Here is a 25250-nt window from a genome sequence, read left to right as displayed (position 1 = left end):
TATCATATGATATTAACAGTGATGGTCCAGTCTCTCTGGGGAGAGAGAGGAGGAGACCACTGCCTCTAAAATGAGTCTCTCTGGGGAGAGAGAGGAGGGAACCACTGCCTCTAAAATGAGTCTCTCTGGGGAGAGAGAGGAGGGGACCACTGCCTCTAAAATGAGTCTCTCTGGGGAGAGAGAGGAGGGGACCACTGCCTCTAAAATGAGTCTCTCTGGGGATGTTGAAGCCATGGGGTAAGAGAAGAGTCTCTGGAGGACATTTATTATGAAGATGATGATGATGATGATGATGATGATAGATAGATACTTCATTCATAACCAGATTAATGTTAGACGTAGTAATGTATATATACTGTAGTTCAATGCGTACTGTAGCAACAGACAGTGTTGCACCTCTCCCTAGAAGGCTTGTCCACGGAGGAGGAGAGTGGATCCTGGAGGGAGATGGCCACTTAACACCTAAAAGCTACAATACAGATATATTCATCTAGACTGGCTACATCAATGTAATTTTAAAAAGATATTCATCTGACCTAGGAACTATGTTTAACTTTAAAAGCTTTTTTACTGATTTATTGCTATGGAATTAACTTGTCAGTCAATTGTTAGAATTTGGTATTTTTTCTCTAGACAGAGTCAGCCATATTCAGCACCCCTGGAGCAATTAGGGGTTAAGTGCCTTGCTCAAGGACACATGCAAGCTCCCTCCTGAGGTGGGATCGAACCAATGACCGTATTTGCGCCACTCAACCTCTAGACTAGTTACAATGGCCTAAAACAACAATGGGTTTTATTCTACCTCATCAGTAGAGCAGTCATGATCCTTTAATGACGGTCCAAAAGGCTTCATATCTCTGTAGATCAGTGACGCTTGCTGCATGTGTTGTTTGACAGAAGTCAGCAGGAGAGACAAGCTGACCGTACCAGGAGTGTGTCCATGAGGAGAGAGATCTATGACGCTCATTACCCAACTTGTCCAAGGTTAGTTGATGTACTCTATGAGTCCAAATACACTTCTAGAAATCCTCCTCTTTCTGTCAAATATATGAACACACTTAGAAATCCATTATCTTCTGTTAAACATGTGAGAATGTTGGTGTCTTTGTGTTTGACAGGGTCCAGCAGGAGAGACCAGACTCACCTGTACCCAGCTGTGTGTCCATGAAGAGTGACTGGTCTATGGAACATCCAATACGCTTCAGACAAGGAACTAGTAAACAAGGGTAGGTGTAACATGGGGATGTGATGAACTAACTGTGAGACGAGGCCACCTGTTTGTTTCGTGAGGTCCTCAGGTAACTATAATGAACTCAGGTTCTACTATCAAGGAGGGGGTTATGGGAGTAAGGTACACAATGCAACAACCATTTATTGTCCAGCTTATAATCACATCATCTTCAGCTCTAGGAGCTCAGAACATATGTATCATTAAAGGAGTTACTGTAGTGTAACTGCAGCAACAGACAGTGTTGCACCTCTTCCTAGAAGGCTTGTCCACGGAGGAGGAGAGTGGATCCTGGAGGAAGATGGCCACTAAAAACCTAAAAGCTACTTATAATACAGATATATTATATTGGACTGGCCACATGGTCCCCACTCTCCTCCTCCCAGCGCACCCCAACCCTCCGTGGTAATGGGGATCCCCTGAATGAAACAAAGACAGGTTCATTAACACTCTGTCCTTCACAATGCCACACTCCTGTGTAACTGGCTCTAGGAGCTCATATTTAAAACACAACTCTACCTTGTACTCCAGGGTCCAGCAGGAGAGACCAGACTCACCTGTACCCAGCTGTGTGTCCATGAAGAGTGACCGGTCTATGGACCGTCCAATAAACTTCAGACAAGGAACTAGTAAACAAGGGTAGGTGTAACATGGGGATGTGATGAACTAACTGTGAGACGAGGCCACCTGTTTGTTTCATGAGGTCCTCAGGTAACTATAATGAACTCAGGTTCTACTATCAAGGATTTTGTACAGTTTATAATCACTTAATCTTCAGCTCTACGAGCTCAGCACATTTATCATTAAATGCAGAATTTCAAATGTTAGACTTAGTAATGGAGATATACAGCTGTGTGTTCATGAAGAGTGACTTGTCTATGGATCCTCCAATATGTTTCAGAGAAAGACCTCCTCATTCTGGTCAAGGGTTAGTTTGAGGTTTAATCACCATAGTGGTCTGGTATACACTCTTAACTTATTCTATTTAGGAAACTGGGCCTCATTCACACTTCGCTGGATAAATACATCTGCTTATTTGTTGTTTTTACCCAGAATCCCCAGTGACGAGGTGGAGAGACCAGAGTCAGAGATTCCCAGTGGTCAGTCTGTCCAGCGTCAAAGTGAACTGGCCTCCATATTCAGGGTGAGCTAAAGAGAAAGTATGACATGGAACATGGCTAAGTAATCTCCATACAAAAGTTTTTATTTTCTTGTTTCAATTACATGCCAAAGTCAAGTGATTATGACTATGACTTGGGTGTAAAGGTTTACCCATTATTAACTATCTCACTCCTCCTTTTTTATCTAAATGTTTCAGTTGCTTGAAGACAATGTCATCACTTTAGTGAGAAATCAGCTGAAGAGGTTCAAGAGGCTCATTTCTCAAGACTACCCAGAGTGCTTTGAGAGTCAGGGGGAGGAAGAGGAAGAGGTAGAAGAAGAGAAGCAGGAGAGCAGTGCCAGAGAGGGGGCTCTGAAGATCACTCTGCACGTCCTGAGGAACATGAACCAGAAGGAGCTCGCTGACACACTGGAGAAACGTAAGAGACCTCACATGTTTTCACAGAGAAGTGTTACTGGGCTGGAATAATATTGGAAATATAAACACCACTAACTGTAATTACTATGTATATCCCTATTTGGTAATTCTTTATATTGTATTGCCTCTATAACTTAGTATCTCTGTAATTACAGCATTAACAACATTGGTTGTTTGTGTATAATTGCATAGTTACGGGGTTGGACAGTTTCCTATATCATTCAACTACACTACATACTATATAATTAATTACTATATAACAACTTGTTTATAAAAAACAATGTATTAAAACAATGTAATAACAGTTACTGCAGGTATTGGTTCAACTTAATGTAAAGTGTGCCACAAATATTTTGTTAATTGTTTTGTAAATCAGATGAGCTCCCTGTGTTGTGCCAACATGAACTCAAGTCCACCCTGAAGAAGAAGTTTCAGTGTGTGTTTGAGGGAATAGCTGAGCAAGGCAAATCAATACTTCTGGATAAGGTCTACACAGAGGTCTACATCACAGAGGGAGGAAGTGGAGAGGTCAATAAGGAACATGAGGTCAGACAGATTGAGACAGCATCCAGGAGACCAGCAACACAGGAGACACCAATCAAATGCACCGACATCTTCAAGCCTTTACCTGGACAAGACAAACCAAACAGAAGTGTGCTGACAAAGGGAGTCGCTGGCATTGGAAAAACAGTCTCTACTCAGAAGGTCATTACGGGCTGGGCTGAAGGAGAAACCAATCAGGATGTCCAGTTCATATTTCCACTTCCTTTTCGGGAGCTGAATTTAATGAAAGAGAAGAAACGCAGTTTGAATGAACTTCTTGGTCATTTCTTCATTGAAATAAAAGAATCAGGAATCACAAACTTTGACAAGTATAAAGTTCTGTTCATCTTTGATGGTCTGGATGAGTGTCGACTTCCTCTAGACTTCCAGAACAACGAGACATGTTGTGATGCCACAAAGTCAGTCTCAGTGGACGTGCTGCTGACAAACCTCATCAAGGGGAATCTGCTTCCCTCTGCTCTCCTCTGGATAACCTCCCGTCCTGCAGCAGCCAATCAGATCCCTCCTGAGTGTATTGACCGGGTGACAGAGGTACGAGGGTTCAACGACCCACAGAAGGAGGAGTACTTCAGGAAGAGAATCAGTGATGAGAACCTGGCCAGCAGAATCAACACACACATGAAGTCATCAAGGAGCCTCCACATCATGTGCCACATACCAGTGTTCTGTTGGCTCTCAGCTGATGTTCTGGAGAGACTGTTGGGTGGAGCAGAGAGAAGAGAGATGCCCAAGACTCTGACACAGATGTACACACACTTCCTGGTGTTTCAGACCAAACAGAGGAATGTGAAGTACCTTGGAGACCATGACAGAGATCCACACTGGGATAAAGAGATCATTCTGTCACTGGGAAAACTGGCCTTCAAACAGCTGGAAAATGGCAATCTGATCTTCTATGAGGAAGACCTGAGAGAGTGTGGCATTGATGTCAAAGACGCCTCAGTGTACTCGGGAGTGTGCACTCAGATCTTCAGAGAGGAGTGTGGGCTGCACAACGTGTTCAGCTTTGTGCATCTGAGCATCCAGGAGTTTCTAGCTGCTTTATATGTGTTCCTCACATTCAACAACAGCAATGAGAATCCCCTGGTCAAACAGAAATCCTCTAACTGGAAGCTATGGTCACCACTCACACGCAAACCTCTAGTTGACTTACACAAGAGTGCAGTGGACATGGCCTTACAGAGTGAGAACGGACACCTGGACCTGTTCCTGCGCTTCCTCCTGGGCCTCTCACTGGAGTCCAATCAGAACCTCCTACGAAGCCTTCTGACACAGACAGGAAGCAGCTCACAGACCAATGAGGAAACAGTCAAGTACATCAAGAAGAAGATCAGGGAGAATCCCTCTCCAGAGAGGTGCATCAACCTGTTCCACTGTCTGAATGAGATGAATGACCATTCTCTAGTGGAGGAGATCCAAAGCTACCTGAGCTCAGGAAGTCTCTCAGAAGCCTCACTCTCACCTACACAGTGGTCAGCTCTGGTCTTTGTGTTGCTGACCTCAGAAGAGGAGCTGGATGTGTTTGACCTGAAGAAATACTCCAGATCAGAGGAGGGTCTTCTGAGGCTGCTGCCAGTGCTCACAGCCTCTAAGACGGCACTGTAAGTAGATGGACAGAATTACTTTAATTAAACTAGGACGATTTCAGGCTTATGAAAATGCATTGTAGAATAGTAATTAGTGAGTAGGCTGCTTGATGAAGTTAGTTAGTTGATGAAGAAGTTAGCTGGCCAGTGAGTTTACAGTTGGTGCAGTTGGAAGGAGCTAGCCACTCATCTCAAACTGAAAGCTTGATCCATTATTTAAGGCATGAAATGTATGTAAACATTATCATTTTGCATTTAAAACGAAGTGAAATAACTAGAAAACATATGTGACAGGGTTTCATTAAAAGGTCCCCATCTCGGCCATTGTGAAAGTGATGTTAATTTATTGTTGGTTTTGAATCAAAGAACAGTTATTGAGTTTAAGACGATTTAATCAGAGTTACAAACAGATATATACATACATGTGTTCTCCGGTGGCCTGGGCTGGAAAAGAGGAAGCTCTCTCCCTCCCTGGCTGTTTTGTTCCAGTCCCCTAGATGCCTGCCCTCTTATGCAAATATCTACCAGTGCCTTGTAACTGGACAAGGGGAGAGCCATCTGTTAATCATCAGTGTGTGTGTTTGCCCAACCCCCCATGAAGGCCAGAGTGTGTGTGTAGATTAGTTAGAATGTAGGCCCAAAGGCTCCGCTTTGGAACAAGGCGTCTGCCAAATGCCATAAATGTAAATGTAACTGTTACAAAGCCTTATCAAACTATCTATGCATGTGTGTTTAAAATATACTACATATCTTTGGGTCTCACCCTGGTTCATCAAGAGGGCCGTTCCCTGTGATGTCACTATGGCCTCAAGGCAGGGGGCTATTGCCCAACATTGCACAACACTCAGGGGGCTATTTGCACAATATTGCACAACATTCCCCTACAGCATTTATACAGGCCCCTATCATACTATTGTGTGTTTAAGTAGAAATACACGACACATCCCCCCTCGGACCACCCAGAGGGTGTTCCGAAACGAAACGACCACAAAACAAAAACAAAAACACAAAACCCCACAAACCGCAACTAAGACACCAAAGAAAAAAAATGTAAAAAATAAACAACAAGACAGAAAAACTACACCAACACACAACACAAGAAACATAATAACACAGACCAACCCAGCACCAGTACCAGCAACCAAAGATATCATATAAACCAAATACAAAACAATCAACAATAAAAAAGAATCCTAAAAATAACAATACAAATTAATCTAAACACAGTACATCATACATATTTCAACACAAAAACTTCCAACGACCGATGTCTTCTCTGTCCTTGAAGCGTCAGGGTCAGAGGTTACTAGCACGTGAACCCAGTTGGAGAACAGCCTTTACCGCTGTCTCAGATTGATAACACTTTCATAGTCAGGAGCTTCCATTTTCGTTGCGCTAGGAACAGAACCTCGCTCCTAGCTTCGCGTAACCATTACATCACTCCACAACCGACATCAATCACATACGATATAGAAATAAACAAACAATACACAAATAATGACATTCAGTTATCATAACACATAATTCCCCAACAGTAAGCACAGGACAAAGGGAATGCATTAATGCATAGATCTTCACCTCAGGTGAGGACTAGTCTTCTGAAAAGTTCGTCAACGTGGACTGAGTGACTGATTTTCCAAAAACAGTCAATGAGGCCCTGTCTCCTAAGAAAGTCAAAAATCATGTCTGCTATAATAGGTGCTCCTATCTTAGCAAAATAAGTTTCCCATGCCCCTAAGACCGTTTCCAGCCATGCTATCATCTGCTGTCCATTCCCGTCGTTCCCTTTGATCTGCTGCTTCACTACCCTATTCATAGTCTTTAATCTTTTCCTAACTGGTCGTCGTCCGTCAGTGTCATTGAGGTTCAGGCAGCCGCCTGGTCCCCTCCCACGCTGATCAAGGTCTGGGGAGTCGCCCTCAGCATCATCTGAAGCATGATGCAGGCACTCGCCAGCATCCCCAGTAGCACAGGTGTCCAGGCTTTGGACACTCCCAGGCTGGACCTCCAGACTGTCAACCCTCTCTGCTTCGTTGGTTTCTGGTTTATTGGCATCTGGACAGCTTTCCACTGTCCCCTCGGCTTCAGGCATTGCCGGTAATATCACTGGCTGTAACGCTGGCATTGCCACTGGCTCTGGCAACACCACAGCATCTCCTCGTAGCTCCTCCTTCTCAGGTTCTCTGGGAACCTCGGCACCTGTTGGCACAACATCCTGCCTACTCTGTACATCCACCACCCGTGGCCCTATTGGGGTAGGGATATGCCCAGACACCACTGGTGTACCCACTCTGATGTTGTTTCTCCAACAGACCCCACATTGACCTAAAGCATGGTCAATCTGTTCCATCAAATATGGACTCCAAAACCCATATTCCTTGGTGATCTTGCGTCTTACCTCCCCCCTAGCCACATGTGCTAATCCATGAGCTTCCCGTATTAACATGCCTATTAAATCTGAGGGTGCTACAACCAACCCCTCATGATTCCTCCATAGACCTGTGTCATCCTGACTTGCCCCCCTTGCTAGCCAAACGTTCTTGTCTAACGTAGTTACTCTACTCTGTAACATCAATAAATCCTCAAGTGTGACCATGCCCTGTAATTGCTTTTCATGTGTGACCAGAAGACCTTTACCTGCCTTGTCTGCTCCTGTAATGGCTTTGGCTGCATCCTCTGCAGCCCTGTTACCTTGTGTGACATGTGATGAGTCAGACCTGTGTGTGGCACACTTCACTATGGCTAATTCCTTTGGCTTCATCATGGCTTGTAACAGCTTCATGATCTGTGCGTGATGCTGTATAGGCGTACCATCAGTTCTCTTAAAACCCCGCCCCCTCCATACAGCTCCATTAAAATGACAAACATTATGTGCATAGGCAGAGTCGGTGTACACTGTCACTCTCCGTCCGGTTCCCAAGTTGCATGCTTCTGTGAGGGCAATCAACTCAGCCAACTGAGCTGAGCAAGGCTGAGGAACTGCCTCAGCCTGTTCTACAATAAACTTTGAATTCTGTGCTTTAACTAAGGAATACCCAGCGCACAAAGTTTCTCCTACCCGGTAACAAGACCCATCAACCCAATATTCTATATCAGCTCCCTTTAAAGGCAAAGCTTGTAGGTCTGTTCTATGCTTAATCACTCTGGCTGTCGATGGAATCTGAGCACCGGATGGCACCGTCACCTGACAGCCGTCAGGTGTGCATTTTACTGTACAGTTCAATTGGCATAGAGCATCTCTCCCTAGCAGCCCTGTTGGCATGTGTTCTGACACAAGTGTTGACAGAGTTGCTCTCTGTCCCTTGTACTCTAAGTCTACAAGCTCAGTTGTAGGAATCAGCTGTTTAATTCCCTCAAATCCGATTGTCTTCACATATTCTCTAGACATAGGAAGGTGCGTGGCGCCTTCAGGCTTCTTTGTCACCACCAGCTGGCACCTCCCACTCGGATCTTCCGGGCACCCCTATAGGCCAGCTGCTGGGCCTCCGTAAGGGTTCATCACTCCTGGAGCAGGTGTAGTAGGGGGCCAATATCCTCCTCCTTGGCTCCCCCCTGCGCCCCCCTGGGGCCTGTTGCAGCAGGTACAGGCTAGATGTCCATTCTGGTCGCATTGGTAACATGGTTCTAGCATCTCCTTCCCTGCTGCTGTCCATCCCCCTGGTGGTGGTCCTTGGCCAGGCTGGTTGTATGGCTGGTATGGAACCGCTTGCACCCCTGGTGGCCCTTGTGGGTATGGATACCCCCCTTGTGGCCCCTGTGGGTAGGACTGGTAAGTAGCAGGATACCCCCCTTGTGGCCCCTGTGAGTAGGACTGGTAAGTAGCAGTCTGCACTCCAGGTGGCTGTTGCTGTGGGGCTAAAGCCTGCACTCCCTCTATGTTCCTCTCGCTTTCAGTCAATTGCACATGAGTCAATATTCTGAGTGATTCTTCGTCTTGTGCCTTCTGTATCTGAATATTCTTTCGATATAACTCAACTTGATGAGCTACGTGGTCTATATAAACAGCTTTGTTCATGTGTCGTAGCCCCACCACTTCTGCTAGCTTATCCTTAACTGGGTTAGGAAGCCCTTCTTGTATTTTTTCCCTGATTATGGATTTTTCTAAGGGGTTATCTTCAGCGTCTTTCCCTGTCACACTTCTCCATTGAGAGTGCACACGGGCAACAAAACCCCTGGGATTCTCATCTCCCCCCAGTGGCTTCACAATGATATTGTCTGGGTGAATGTGAGTAGGGTAAGTCTCTCTGATTGCTTTCCACAGCCTGCCTCTGTTTGCTGCGAAGAGCTCTGGATCATACACTGATGTATTGATATATCTATGAAGTCCTGCCTTCATCAATATTTCCTGCATTGTATCCAATCCTGCAATAAAAGCTAAGAGTCTTTTCAGGTCTCCCATTGCGGCCTGCGTTCCTGTCAGTCTCACGTCGACCTCTCTCGTCCACGAATGGCCACCATCTTCCAGGACTGGGAGCTTTTCTATCACTTCAGACAGATCTGTATGATTCCAAGGATGATATTCTATCTTGTTACCCCGAATCAGCACTGGACAGTTCTTTAATGTATTCGATGACATTCGATGACAATCTTCCTCTTCCTCCCTTTCTCGTTGCTCCTTCAGCCATCTGTGGTGTCTTTTTGCTGTGGCTATCATCTTCCTGACCTGAGCGTGGTAGCCTTCATCTGCACTGTCGTCATCTCTTGAGTCTTCACGGCCATCTTTGCTGTCATCTTCCTCGTCACTCCTGTCGTCCCCTTTTCCCCTTGGCTCCTTCTTGGTCTTCTTCTTCTGGGAATGGTCCTCCAGTGCCTTAGCATATGGAGGGGGACTGGAGACAGGACACATGTCTGTGGATGGAATGTTCAATTTCTGTTCCAGTGTTCTGGCCAATTCATTTTTCTTTTCCGGTTCCATCTGAGCTATTTTCTGTCCCTCTACCTTAAATAGATCTAAAATAGCTAATTCTAACTTGCGTTTCTCTGATCTAATCTTTCCTCTTTGATGTGCTTTGTGCACATTGATAAGTATTTCCAATGTTGCAATTATTTGTAAATTAAGGCTGCCCTCTTTCGGCCACGGCTGTTCAATGTATGCCCAACGGCTATTCCATTTCGTAGACATTTTGCTAATTTCCCTAACAAGAGGATTCATTTTTTCCACTACAGCCATAGGGGATAACGTAGCCAACATTCCACTATCCTCACTAATATCTTTAAACACCTTCGTTGAATTTGCTCCCATTTTAAGCTGATTGATTTATACTGCTCAATATGCTGAAAATATTCTATAAGGTGTACTTTTCTTACAACCCACCTTCTTTTGCCGTATCTGCTAAACAGATTCTAGTCTAACTTTTAACTGTATTAACCGTCCACACAAAACCCTGCAACTCAGAATAACAGACTTGCCTCTTGTGTATGTCAGTGCAGTATTAACTTAAATCTAATATCTGTGTAAGTACTTTATACTTAAATGTGTTTCCTAATTGTTTATGAACATGTGTCACTTAATTGCTCATTCAATACTAATTACAGTTCTGGTCAACACAATTATCAAATCACAAAGGCTGGTCAACACCTAAGTATTCACCGATTTACAAAAACCCTTTTACTGCTTAATCCTCAGATAGAAACTGTTCTGCTATTCTTTAATCAAAAGCTGTGAAAAAGAACTTAACTTGAAATAAAAAGATGTAAAATACGAATATTAATTATAACCTGTAAAGAAATCGACTTGTTATTTGGAAGGAATGAATGATTAATTATTAATTACAATCTGTAAAGAAATCGACTTGTTATTTGAAAGGAATGCATAATTAATTAGACTTAGTCATTGACACTTCATTGATGTAAACCTGTGAAGTCATTCAGCTATTAAAAAGAAAACGTTATCATTAGACTATTACAAACCAATTGATCAAAGTTTTGTGAAAACAGAAAAATAAAATGATCTGAATAATTAATTCAATCAATTTGTAATTAATTAAATTAATTAAAGTAATGTAATATATTACAATCATTTACAACCATCCATTTATTAATGTAAAGGACTATTTCATCGACCTCAGATAGATTTCAGAGAGGATCAGTGTTTTAAAATGTCTTGTCGTGTTTTGTCCACTAGGCGGAGCTATGCAACCAAAAATGTCTTGTCGTGTTTTGTCCAGCAGATGGTGGCAAGCAACCGAAAAATGTCTTGTCGTGTTTTGTCCACTAGGTGGAAAGTGCTCCGGCTAACGCGCATGCGCCCGCTCCTTCACCCCCCCTTTTCTCTTTGAAACTGGAGACAAAGACAGCCTTGTATGAGACAACATGTGTATCACTGTAGGCCTACAGCATTAGAGAGAAAGGGAAGGAGGGGGGGTTTCTTTGCCTCTAGCTGTCCTCTAGAAAAAATCGCCCCTGTGGGATTTAAACTTTACACCGTACTGGCTTTCCACAATACTCTTATTTTCCACGACACAACAATTTCAAGATTATCTTTCAATGCAGTTAGATTATTAGTTACCAAACCAAATCTTTCTCATATGTTTTTCACTGTTCCTCTAGAAGGTCTCTGTGTGTGTCCTGCGCGTCTGCGCGCGTGCCTGAGCGTGCGTGTTATTGCTCCGTTTACACAATGGACAATGGCGTCTGCTCTTTCTAAAGGGCTCTGCACACACTTCTGCTACAGTTCTACAATAATGCTCTTTCTTACAAAACAGACTTATTACACTTTATCAAAACACAATTTTACACACACACTCACGATATTCCGTAATACCATCTAAACAAATCACAACTATTAGTTACCAAACTAATATGTTAATACAATTTTACACAAAAAAGCGAATTACCAAATTCGGCCCTATATCACCAACCCAGGCTTAAAGATTATGAAAGATTTGTTTCTATTCCAACAAGATTAACGTTACACAAGATTCTTTTGACTATAACTTAGATTCAGTCAACTTTGAACACACCAATCGACGAGGGAGGGGTCCCTGCAGAAAACCTACCTTCCTTGTTGAATTGAAGAGTTGCAAAATACTGTAAATTAAGCTATATTTATCTCCGGGGCTAGTCTCGCCACTTATGATGTTAATTTATTGTTGGTTTTGAATCAAAGAACAGTTATTGAGTTTAAGACGATTTAATCAGAGTTACAAACAGATATATACATACATGTGTTCTCCGGTGGCCTGGGCTGGAAAAGAGGAAGCTCTCTCCCTCCCTGGCTGTTTTGTTCCAGTCCCCTAGATGCCTGCCCTCTTATGCAAATATCTACCAGTGCCTTGTAACTGGACAAGGGGAGAGCCATCTGTTAATCATCAGTGTGTGTGTTTGCCCAACCCCCCATGAAGGCCAGAGTGTGTGTGTAGATTAGTTAGAATGTAGGCCCAAAGGCTCCGCTTTGGAACAAGGCGTCTGCCAAATGCCATAAATGTAAATGTAACTGTTACAAAGCCTTATCAAACTATCTATGCATGTGTGTTTAAAATATACTACATATCTTTGGGTCTCACCCTGGTTCATCAAGAGGGCCGTTCCCTGTGATGTCACTATGGCCTCAAGGCAGGGGGCTATTGCCCAACATTGCACAACACTCAGGGGGCTATTTGCACAATATTGCACAACATTCCCCTACAGCATTTATACAGGCCCCTATCATACTATTGTGTGTTTAAGTAGAAATACACGACAAAAGCTCGCAATCGAGCCAAACAAGTCTTGTTGTGAAAAAATGTGTTTTCCGGTTTTTGGCATAGGACGACAAACGAAGCAATGAAGAACCCACTCGATATCATATCCAACAGTTTTACATTCACTAAATACCTACATTTAGTTAGCAAAGTCGGGAGGGGGATATTATTCGTATTAGTGTGGCAGTGTGTGTAGCCACACCCCAGCTGTATGTAAGGAGCCATCTGCTTGTGGATCTGTTTACAAGTTTACAAGATGGAGGCTGAAGCTAACGCTATCAACAGAATTTAAAAAGCAGGCAGAAATATCGACCGTGGGCAATTAATGAACTCCTTCAAATTGGACTATACATAACGGGACCTCCGAACTCCGAATCTGACGATGACGAGAAGACAACAGGATTTCAGACATTGATCTCCACTTCACTTTCATGGGACAGTCGTCTACAGACAGACCTTCTGCTGTGTTCTTGGGTAAGTTTTAGTGAGTTACATGTGTTGTATACTAGGATTTTGTGTTGTTTACTTAGGATAGCCAATCAGTTATTTGTTGTTTTGTGAATAAGGTAGATAGCGCCGTTGTTAGCCTCAGTTATCAGACCACTGAAACTGCTCACCACAATCATGCCACCCCTCTCCAAAACTAATAGGAGATGGTGGGAGGAGGAAATACGTTGTCAAAGATAAAACATAATGAATAAATACATTTGTTGGAGACCTACTAAACATGCAACATACTGTACAGTATGTTTCATGCACCATTTTAGTGTGTTTGTGTGTGTGTACCATAGCCAAACAAGTGTTAGCTTGTTAGCTAGCTAGGTAGCTTTGTTAGAGATGTAAGATAGATAGATAGATAGATAGATAGATAGATAGATAGATAGACTTTATTTGTCATTGCTACAGTACAGGTACCAAACAACGAAATTTAGGAGGGGAGGCTCCCCTGGTGTTTAGGAAAGGAAAAAGAAACACATTTTTAGAAAAAGCATAGATGCATAAAATCACAAGAAGGTAAGGAGCTGGTTTACATCAATAGGGGCTATGTACACAATCCACTGTACTATACTGCACGGATAGTCAACTAGGGTTGTCATATTTCACAAGAAAGTATTTTTTCACATTATTTTAAAGTGTCACAGTTTGCAGGCTTGAAAATGTACATGTTTGTGCCTCAGCACTAGCTGCCATACAATCCGTCCGGACTGTCCTGGGCCCAGAACTTAGGCCTTTTCTGTGTTCAGGGCCTTGACGGCCCTGTGGTAGAAGCTGTCCTTCAGTCTGTTTGTCTTAGCGGCCGGGGTCCTGTACCTCCTGTTCGAGGGCAGCTTGACAAAGTGTTCGTTCCCAGGGTGGGTCGGGTCCTTGGAGATCTTGGAGGCCCTCCTGAGACAGCGTGTTTTGTACAGCTCCTCCAGAGAGGGGAGGGGGGCGCCGGTGATCCTCTGTGCTGTTCTCACGACTCTCTGTAGGTCGCTTCTCTCCGCTGCCGTGCAGCTGTGGAACCAGTTGGAGATGCCGAAGGTGAGGATGCTCTCCACTGCGCCGTGGTAGAAGGCCACCAGCATCTCCTTCTTGCTGTGTTGTTTCTTGAGGCATCTCAGGGTGTATAGCCGCTGTTGTGCCCTCTTGATGGTGCCTTTAGTGTTGTCCTTCCAGGTCAGGTCATCCCGCATGTTGTGTCCCAGGAATCGGAGGTTTGAGACTATCTCCACGCTCTCTCCGTCGATGAGCAGGGGCAGGATCTCGGACTTTTTCCTCCTGAAGTCTACGATGAATTCCTGGGTCTTTGACTTGTTTAACAGCAGGTTGTTAACCTTGCACAGCTTGCTCAATTGCTCTACCTCATCCCTGTACGCCGCCTCGTCCCCCCCCCGAGATACATCCCACCACGGTGGTGTCGTCTGCAAACTTTCCGATGTAGTTGCTGGGGTGGATGGGGGTGAAGTCGTGGGTGTAGAGGTTGTAGAGGATGGGGCTTAGCACGCAGCCCTGGGGTGACCCAGTGCTGAGGCTGAGGGCTGTGGAGGTGTGGGGGCCCACCCGCACCCTCTGGGGGCGGTCGGTCAGGAAGTCCTTGATCCACGCACATATAGAGTGTGATAGACCCAGGTCTAGTAGTTTGGTCACTAGCCTGTCTGGAAGGATGGTGTTAAAGGCGGAGCTGAAGTCCACGAAGAGCAGTCTCGCGTAGCTGTTTCCCCTCTCCAGGTGGGATAGAGTGGCGTGGAGAGTCGTCGCTATGGCGTCCTCTGTGGACCTGTGGGCTCTGTAGGCGAACTGGTATGGATCCAGGTTGGGCGGGAGGCGTGTGAGTATGTGGGCCCGGACTAGTTTCTCGAAGCACTTCATGATGATTGGTGTGAGTGCCACCGGGCGGTAGTCGTTTAGGCAGCTCACCGTGCTTTTCTTCGGGACTGGGATGATAGTTGAGGTTTTCAGGCAGGGTGGGACGGTGGCCTGGGACAGGGACTGGTTAAAGATGTTGGAATAGATTATAGTAAAGTAAATGCTTTTGTAATGAACGCTAATGTTGTGTGGAATCAAAAATAATGATTAATTCATTAAATTATATTTTTATTAATATGTAGATTTGCTGTAGAATAATACTGTGAATTTAAATGATTTCACTATCCTACTTACAGTACACTGAGGCCCTGTCCACACCTATACGTTTTTTTGATAAACGTTTTTCGTATATAAAAATATTACCGTCCACACCAGCATGTTTAAACGCAATATAAACGCTGGCATTGAGCATTCCACACCAGTAGTCGGCGATATAATATTATCCCCATAGCCCCGCTGGCCAATCAGACGCCTCTGTCTCTCAATGTTCTCGATCATTAACTGTGCATTTATCTGTAAACAGGTTAAAAGTCCAGTCAACAGTGAAAGAACTAGAAGCACTTTGTTCACATCCATTTTCCTCGCTTGTGTAGCCTCGACCACCGTTGCCTGTTGTAAACATAGTAGTTACTGGTGGCAGGATATGACGTTGGAGGGAACAGCAAACAGCTGCAGTGTGCATGATCATAGAAATCTACGCGCATGATGACGTGACGAATACAAAAAGCTCCGTCTATCTCGTCCACACCAAAAATATACGGCGAATATACAGCGTTTTTAAACATCTTCACTCTGGCAGGCATTTTTAAACATCTTCGTTTTCAGGGGGCAAAAACTCGTTTGCATCTGGACGACCCCCCCAAAACGAATATAAAAATCCACGTTTATCAAAAAAACGTATAGGTGTGGACAGGGCCTCAGTCTATGGAAAACCTACACTAGAGAAGTGTCCACACCTCTGACCTGACATCTGTGTTACAGAATGAGGAGGTGAGAGGTTCTGAGAGATGACACCTTGATGAGAGTCACCAGCACTTCAGGTATTTGTCATTGTCATTATATAAGCAATTCTATTTTATGAAGATAGTAGTAGGCTATTTCGTTAAAAGTGGTGTTGGTAACAGTGGGCAATCATTTTAAATGTACTGTCTTCTTTTTTTATTACAGCTTTGATGCCCAGATGGGATGGGAAGGAACTACACTGAAGTCCCACTAGATGCTTTATGGACGATAATGATAAATGCATGTGCACACGGACACAACATTATTATTTTTTACCATTCTATTATTGTATTGCTCAATTGTATCTTGCCTAATTTTTTCCATTGCCATGAATTTTACTCTCTTGTACTCTCTTGTACTTGTATGTAATAAACTTTTGGCACACATGGCAATAAGAAATCATGAATCTTGAATTATTATTATTATTATCATTATTATTATTATTGTTTAGCTATTTAAACGTGTCAGCCCTGCAACAACCCCACTGACAGATGACAGGTAGATAATGACAGGTAGTGTAATGGGGGAGTGGTTGTCTTGAGGGTGTGGTTGTCTTGAGGGAGTGATTAGGGTGGAGTTAACCAGCTATTGTTCCCACCCATTACCTCTGTGAAAAACGTCTCTGAAGACTTTTGAGGCTAGATATCTCAGTACGGCGGTTCAGGGGGTATCAACATTCAAATATCCATGACTTCTTCAACTTGTTTCAGATTTCAATGTATGACACATCATTTTAAAGCTTACAATCTACCCTTTCATAATCTGGAAAAAACAGAAAAATGATTTTGCCCTAGTTGCAGACTTTTTAACCATGCCCTGTCACATACTGGTCTAGTGAAATATTAAAATCCTAAAACAGCCCATGTAAGGGTTTTTGATGAAAATGTCATTATATCCTAATTAGGTGCGGTGACATGTAACTGGAAATAATAGAACACATCACATCATTTTCTCTGACTCAAAATGACTTAACCTGTATTCATTGCTCATTCAGGCTGAATGGATGTGACCTCACAGAGAGGTGCTGTGAAGCGTTGGCCTCAGCTCTCAGCTCAGACTCCTGCCACCTGAGAGAGCTGGACCTCAGTCATAATGATCTACGTGACGGGGGGGTGAAACTGCTCGCTGCTGGACTGGGGAGTCCACACTGTCAACTACAGACACTGAGGTGAGGTCTTTTGGGGTGTAGAAGCATGAGTATTTTGGGTCATTATGATGCACTAGGTGTTCTTCACTTAAATACAATGTGTCTAGCCTTTCATCTGCTACTTGAGGATTTAAAGCTGTAAAGATGTACTACATTAGAGAGAAACAATCAGATTCTTGATATTAGATGGAGTGACACTATTTCCCCAGGTTGTCAGGCTGTGGAGTCCCAGAGGAAGGCTGTGCTTCTCTGGCTTCAGCTCTGAGGGCTAACCCCTCCCACCTGAGAGAGCTGGACCTCAGCTACAATCACCCAGGAGACTCAGGACTGGCGCTGCTCTCTGCTGTACAGAAAGATCCACTCTGTAAACTACAGACACTCAGGTAAAGGCTGAATATGTGGCTGGACGCATCAATGAGATTAATGCACAGTATCTATTTCCCACATGATTGTGAGTGTGTCATCCAACCACTGTATGTTCTTCTGTGGTTGATACAGTGTGGACCATGGTGGAGAGTGCAGGCTCAAACCTGGGCTGATCAAATGTAAGTCACCAACACTGTAGAGAACAGGACTGTGATTACTCAAGAATCAGGGTACAACTGAGTTCAAACAGAGCACCAGTATTGTATTAATATGTGAATCTACAATATTAGTAAATGTGAATTAGTTGAATCCCTTGTAAAACATTTTAAATTAATAAGTAATATTTTGTAAAAAAAACAATATATTACCATAAATCCCAGTTCACATCTATGCAACGTGATGCAATGGAACTCGAGTCGCAGTCGCAAGGAATCGCCAGAGATTTGACATGTCAAGTCTCAGCAGAACATCCAGATTTTATGGAACGTCTGATATTTCTCTTCAGCCAATCAGGAAGTAGCACAGACCAGCGTCATCTGTTGCCAAGAAGCGGAGTGGACCTTATTAATACGACGTGTTTCCGAGCCAAACAGGAATTAATATTTTGTGGTAAAGATGAGAGTGCAAACTCTTCTAATCATGCAACTATGTTGAGCTATTACATGCTTTTGCTGAGAAAGATGAAAAGTTAGCTAGACATTTGTAGACAGGTAGGCAAGACTCTTTAAACTCTCATCTAGAAAGGGGTACATCTTAGTGAGTGATACGTATGAAACTGACCCCTCCGTAGCCAATAGATAGTCCCTTGTTGTTGTATATGGAGCTGGCTTTACTCAACTTGTAGGTCTGTCATCACAATGGGGTCTGAATATGAGTGCAGCGGTGTGTTTTTATGTTTTCGTCTAGTGTGTGTGTGTGTGTGTGTGTGTGTGTGTGTGTTAGCCTTGACAGATAAAGCATTTTGCTACATACTCAAGACAACAATGGCTCCATATTTCCTAGCTCGGCGTCTTCACCGTTTATTGATCAGTGCTACTGCCAGCATGTCACTGTCGCTGTCAGCCATCTTGCAGGGTAAACACAACTTATTTTGTTGTTATGGAAACAGTTGTCTGTGTCTCGTTGCGTCTCATCACCCATCTGTCTCACCACCCATCTGTCTCACCTGTCTCACCACCCATCTGTCTCACCTGTCTCACCACCCATCTGTTTCACCTCCCGTCGGTCGCAAGTAGTTGCCGAGTTTTTTCTAACGGTCTAAACGTTCCAAAACTGACCCGTCACGTTGCATAGAGGTGAACTGGGCTTAACAAGATCTCATGAATATTGTAATTTATCCAATTGTATTGATATGATGATTATTTTGGCCCTCTCAATCAGATGCCTGTGAGCTCACACTGGACCCAAACACAGCGAACAGAGACCTCTCTCTGTCTGAGGACAACAGAAAGGTGACATGTGGGAGACAGCAGCCGTATCCTGATCACCCAGAGAGATTTAACTACTGGTCACAGGTGCTGTGTAGAGAGGGTCTGACTGGCTGCTGCTACTGGGAGGTAGAGAGGGGGGGAGAGGCTGCTATAGCAGTGACATATAAAGGAATCAGCAGGAGAGGGAAGGGTGATGACTGTGGGTTGGGATACAATGACAAGTCCTGGAGTCTGTTCTGCCCTGACACCTCTGACCGTTACACTGCCTGGCACAATAATAAGAGAACTGACATACCTGCCCCCTCCTCTGACTCCCAGAGAGTAGGAGTGTATCTGGACTGGCCGGCCGGCACTCTGTCCTTCTACAGCGTCTCCTCTGACACACTGACCCTCCTGCACACATTCCACTCCACATTCACTGAGCCCCTCTACCCAGGGTTTGTGGTTGGGTACGATGGCTCAGTGACCCTGTGTAAACTAGTCTAAGGGAGATCAAACTGAACACCTAAGGCTGAAACATGATGGATCATAACATGATGTCATGATGTAGTTTTACACACACATCAAGCTTCATACACTTCATACACCCTGGGTCATCCAGGGGAGAGGTCCCCAGTTTGAGCCCTGCTGGTTACATCAGTCCCACTCTGACCACTAGAGGGCAGCAGTGTATGTACATAAGAGTCAGTCACATTGGGTATTTGAGCTATGACGCTGTATTACGTAGCCATGTGTCCTCTGTGTGTAGTGTCAGTCCCACTCTGACCACTAGAGGGCAGCAGCACAGGTCCTGTGAGATGGAGTCTCTGACTGTAAAGTCTTCAGGACTGTGTCAGTGTAGGTTTATACTCCTGCCTCAGATCCTGTCTGCAGCAGTTGATGACGACCAGTTGGTTATTTGCTCATTGTGAAATATGTGGAAAAGTCCAATAGACTGACAAAACAGAAGCATGAATTTGTCTGTATATTCTTTTATTACCTTTTTATTTTATTAGAAATGCAACTGATGGTGAAACAATCCCGATGAATCATTATATTATCAGTCAGACTGGTGATGAACTCTGAGACCCAGAGTCTCTGACCCTGAGGAGAGAGAGTGGATGTGTGTAAGAGTTGGTCAAGTTGTGTGTTTGAGTTCAGATGTGTATTATGTAGCTGTGTGTAAGATAGCAGGGAGTGGATGTGAAGACAGCGCTCCTCCTCTGTCAATACAACATGTACATGTTCTGAAATTCACTTTCCATGTATTTCTGTACTTGTCTATCTATCCAATGTACATATATTTCTATTCTATATACATGTATTTTCCTGCGTGTGTGTGTGTCAGTGTAGCTCTTGTGAAGCCCTGCAAGTCCAAATGGACAGACAGAGAGATCTGCTCAAGTTCCTTCATTTTAATATGATGATGATGATGATGATGATGATGATGATGACTGTGTCAATATCAATAAAGTGTTTGTGAAACAAAGAACAGTGTGACCTCATGATGACTCTACACATGTCTTGTTCTATGTGATGTATTTCTATCTGAACGCAGCCCTGTGCAGCACCATGGACAGCTCCTGATCTGCCCACCTGAAACCACTCAGCCATCACACAGCTGAGAGAGTAGAGAGAGAGTAGACTAGAGAGTCTAGTAGGACTGGACCAGGAGTAGAGGGTCTAGTAGGACTGGACCAGGAGTAGAGAGTCTAGTAGGACTGGACCAGGAGTAGAGGGTCTAGTAGGACTGGACCAGGAGTAGAGGGTCTAGTAGGACTGGACCAGGAGTAGAGAGTCTAGTAGGACTGGACCAGGAGTAGAGAGTCTAGGGGAGGAGGACTGGACCAGGAGTAGAGAGTCTAGTAGGACTGGACCAGGAGTAGAGAGTCTAGTAGGACTGGACCAGGAGTAGAGAGTCTAGTAGGACTGGACCAGGAGTAGAGAGTCTAGTAGGACTGGACCAGGAGTAGAGAGTCTAGTAGGACTGGACCAGGAGTAGAGAGTCTAGTAGGACTGGACCAGGAGTAGAGGGTCTAGTAGGACTGGACCAGGAGTAGAGAGTCTAGTAGGACTGGACCAGGAGTAGAGAGTCTAGTAGGACTGGACCAGGAGTAGAGAGTCTAGTAGGACTGGACCAGGAGTAGAGAGTCTAGTAGGACTGGACCAGGAGTAGAGAGTCTAGTAGGACTGGACCAGGAGTAGAGAGTCTAGTAGGACTGGACCAGGAGTAGAGAGTCTAGGGGAGGAGGACTGGACCAGGAGTAGAGAGTCTAGTAGGACTGGACCAGGAGTAGAGAGTCTAGGGGAGGAGGACTGGACCAGGAGTAGAGAGTCTAGTAGGACTGGACCAGGAGTAGAGAGTCTAGTAGGACTGGACCAGGAGTAGAGAGTCTAGTAGGACTGGACCAGGAGTAGAGGGTCTAGTAGGACTGGACCAGGAGTAGAGAGTCTAGTAGGACTGGACCAGGAGTAGAGGGTCTAGTAGGACTGGACCAGGAGTAGAGAGTCTAGGGGAGGAGGACTGGACCAGGAGTAGAGAGTCTAGTAGGACTGGACCAGGAGTAGAGAGTCTAGTAGGACTGGACCAGGAGTAGAGAGTCTAGTAGGACTGGACCAGGAGTAGAGAGTCTAGTAGGACTGGACCAGGAGTAGAGGGTCTAGTAGGACTGGACCAGGAGTAGAGGGTCTAGTAGGACTGGACCAGGAGTAGAGAGTCTAGTAGGACTGGACCAGGAGTAGAGAGTCTAGTAGGACTGGACCAGGAGTAGAGGGTCTAGTAGGACTGGACCAGGAGTAGAGGGTCTAGTAGGACTGGACCAGGAGTAGAGAGTCTAGTAGGACTGGACCAGGAGTAGAGAGTCTAGTAGGACTGGACCAGGAGTAGAGAGTCTAGTAGGACTGGACCAGGAGTAGAGGGTCTAGTAGGACTGGACCAGGAGTAGAGAGTCTAGTAGGACTGGACCAGGAGTAGAGGGTCTAGTAGGACTGGACCAGGAGTAGAGAGTCTAGGGGAGGAGGACTGGACCAGGAGTAGAGAGTCTAGTAGGACTGGACCAGGAGTAGAGAGTCTAGTAGGACTGGACCAGGAGTAGAGAGTCTAGTAGGACTGGACCAGGAGTAGAGGGTCTAGTAGGACTGGACCAGGAGTAGAGAGTCTAGTAGGACTGGACCAGGAGTAGAGAGTCTAGGGGAGGAGGACTGGACCAGGAGTAGAGAGTCTAGTAGGACTGGACCAGGAGTAGAGAGTCTAGGGGAGGAGGACTGGACCAGGAGTAGAGAGTCTAGTAGGACTGGACCAGGAGTAGAGAGTCTAGTAGGACTGGACCAGGAGTAGAGAGTCTAGTAGGACTGGACCAGGAGTAGAGAGTCTAGTAGGACTGGACCAGGAGTAGAGAGTCTAGTAGGACTGGACCAGGAGTAGAGAGTCTAGTAGGACTGGACCAGGAGTAGAGAGTCTAGTAGGACTGGACCAGGAGTAGAGAGTCTAGTAGGACTGGACCAGGAGTAGAGAGTCTAGGGGAGGAGGACTGGACCAGGAGTAGAGAGTCTAGTAGGACTGGACCAGGAGTAGAGAGTCTAGGGGAGGAGGACTGGACCAGGAGTAGAGAGTCTAGTAGGACTGGACCAGGAGTAGAGAGTCTAGTATGACTGGACCAGGAGTAGAGAGTCTAGTAGGACTGGACCAGGAGTAGAGAGTCTAGTAGGACTGGACCAGGAGTAGAGGGTCTAGTAGGACTGGACCAGGAGTAGAGAGTCTAGTATGACTGGACCAGGAGTAGAGAGTCTAGTAGGACTGGACCAGGAGTAGAGAGTCTAGTAGGACTGGACCAGGAGTAGAGAGTCTAGTAGGACTGGACCAGGAGTAGAGAGTCTAGTAGGACTGGACCAGGAGTAGAGAGTCTAGTAGGACTGGACCAGGAGTAGAGAGTCTAGTAGGACTGGACCAGGAGTAGAGAGTCTAGTAGGACTGGACCAGGAGTAGAGAGTCTAGTAGGACTGGACCAGGAGTAGAGGGTCTAGTAGGACTGGACCAGGAGTAGAGAGTCTAGTAGGACTGGACCAGGAGTAGAGAGTCTAGTAGGACTGGACCAGGAGTAGAGAGTCTAGTAGGACTGGACCAGGAGTAGAGAGTCTAGTAGGACTGGACCAGGAGTAGAGGGTCTAGTAGGACTGGACCAGGAGTAGAGGGTCTAGTAGGACTGGACCAGGAGTAGAGAGTCTAGGGGAAGAGGACTGGACCAGGAGTAGAGAGTCTAGAGGAGGAGGACTGGACCAGGAGTAGAGAGTCTAGCAGAGGAGGACTGGACCAGGAGTAGAGTCTAGGGGAGGAGGACTGGACCAGGAGTAGAGAGTCTAGGGGAGTAGGACTGGACCAGGAGTAGAGGGGCCTAGGGCAGCGGTTCCCAACCTATGGGCCGCGGCCCTCTGGTGGTCCGCGAGAGTACTGCAAGTGGGCCGCCAAATCATGGGCAAAAAAAATGTTTTATTGAAGTTTTTTTGTTACAAAAACGTGATCGTATTGTGTGGTGTGCGCCGATATTTCCATCCGAAAAGAAGAAGTCAGCTCGCTTCTTGATTGGCTACATTCCATCCCCGTCACAATCGGACTCGCGAACAGGGTTGCCAGATGGGATCGACATTTTCCACCCTAACCACAGTCTAAAACCGCTAATTCCACCAAAAAAACCCAGAGCCCATCTGGCAACCCTAGTCGGGAGTCGGGAGTTGCCCACACACATAAGGATGTTTGGTCGTAAATATTGAACACATACAACATTTACGATCTTGGTATTTGATCACCTGCTATATAAAACATTGCCGCTCGGCTTTAATGGTTTAACCGCTATTTTTTCTTATTTTTTTTGCCACGCTCCCTCTAGTTTTGGGCCGTGAATACTGTAGAGATTTGTAAAGTGGGCCGTGAGTCCAAAAAAGTTGGGTACCGCTGGCCTAGGGGGCACTGGACCCAGGAGTAAGAACGCACAGATGACCACAGGATAAGTTATGCATTGAAAATAGTTTATTGATAAACATACGCTTGCTATAAAAGCCATGAGACACCTCAGTCGTCTGTTATGTGGAGAAGTCGCAGAACTTCAGACCTCGGATCAGATGAGCCGACCCCACCATCCTAAACTTCAACCAGTAGGGTTAGAACAAGGGGATAAAACACCCTGACCCTGTTCAGATGGTAAACAGATGCCACAGGACTGTTGTCACAAATTCCTAACATCCGATTTTGCTTTAAAGGGGAACAACTGCACACGTGGAGATTTGTCGATGTGCCTTAACACTAGAACAGCCGTGGGTGGGGTCATTAACACTAGAACAGCCGTGGGTGGGGTCATTAACACTAGAACAGCCGTGGGTGGGGTCATTAACACTAGAACAGCCGTGGGTGGGGTCATTAACACTAGAACAGCCGTGGGTGGGGTCATTAACACTAGAACAGCCATGGGTGGCGTCATTAACACTAGAACAGCCGTGGGTGGGGTCATTAACACTAGAACAGCCATGGGTGGGGTCATTAACACTAGAACAGCCATGGGTGGGGTCATTAACACTAGAACAGCCGTGGGTGGGGTCATTAACACTAGAACAGCCGTGGGTGGGGTCATTAACACTAGAACAGCCATGGGTGGGGTCATTAACACTAGAACAGCCGTGGGTGGGGTCATTAACACTAGAACAGCCGTGGGTGGGGTCATTTGAACCTGTGAGTAAAACAAATGTTATATCTTTGCACTCGATCAAATTTCAGGACCCTCCTTTCATGACCTTTCCTAGATATGTGCGTTCTACCACCCAGTATTCTTACATTTTCAAAGTCACATCAGGATAAGCTAGTATGAAGCTAGTTTGCTCTGTGTAGGAAGCAGGCTAATTTAGAAGACGGCCAACTAGTGGTCGTTGTGTGTAAGTAGCAGCTTCCCATTGTAAAGACTCTGGTCACCTGACCCGCGAGGCGACGCTAAGAGAAGGTGAACACGACACGGCTCTCTAGTGTTAATCACATGATGTTTCTCTCTAGTGTTAATCACATGATGTTTCCACCTAGTGAAGCTGTTGGGGGGGAGGGGGGGAGGGAGGGATGGGAGAAAGGGGGGAGGGAAGGAGGAGGGATGGAGGGATGGATGGAGTGAGGGAAGTAGGGAGGGAGGGAGGGAGGGAAGGAGGGAAGGAAGAGGGAGGGATGGAGGGAGGGAGGGAAGGAGAGAGGGAGGGAAGGAGAGAGGGAGGGAGGGAGGGAGGGATAGAGGGAGGGATAGAGGGAGGGGGGAGGGAGGGAGGGAAGGAGAGAGGGAGGGATAGAGGGAGGGGGGGAGAGAGGGAGGGATAGAGGGTGGGGGGGAGGGAGGGAGGGGGGGAGAGAG

At 45.5% G+C, this 25250-nt stretch overlaps 1 protein-coding gene across 1 annotated transcript; it reads left to right on the top strand.

Moving 5' to 3' along the window:
• Positions 1-232: 232 nt before the first annotated feature.
• Positions 233-19380, top strand: LOC308153186 (NLR family CARD domain-containing protein 3-like; the record flags this gene model as incomplete). Its single annotated transcript, XM_080526272.1, has 10 exons — positions 233-237; positions 1119-1226; positions 1760-1867; positions 2282-2372; positions 2547-2769; positions 3145-4933; positions 16946-17119; positions 17308-17481; positions 17597-17643; positions 18845-19380. 10 exons carry the CDS (start codon positions 233-235, stop codon positions 19378-19380), a joined length of 3255 nt encoding a protein of 1084 aa, XP_080382398.1.
• Between the last annotated feature and the right edge of the window lie 5870 nt (positions 19381-25250).

Source organism: Nansenia antarctica, assembly GCF_963989245.1.
Source record: "Nansenia antarctica genome assembly, chromosome: 3".
Classification (NCBI taxonomy): Eukaryota; Metazoa; Chordata; class Actinopteri; order Argentiniformes; family Microstomatidae; genus Nansenia; species Nansenia antarctica.
The sequence above is the reverse complement of the archived record's forward strand: the minus strand, read 5'-3'. Positions and strand labels throughout refer to the sequence as shown.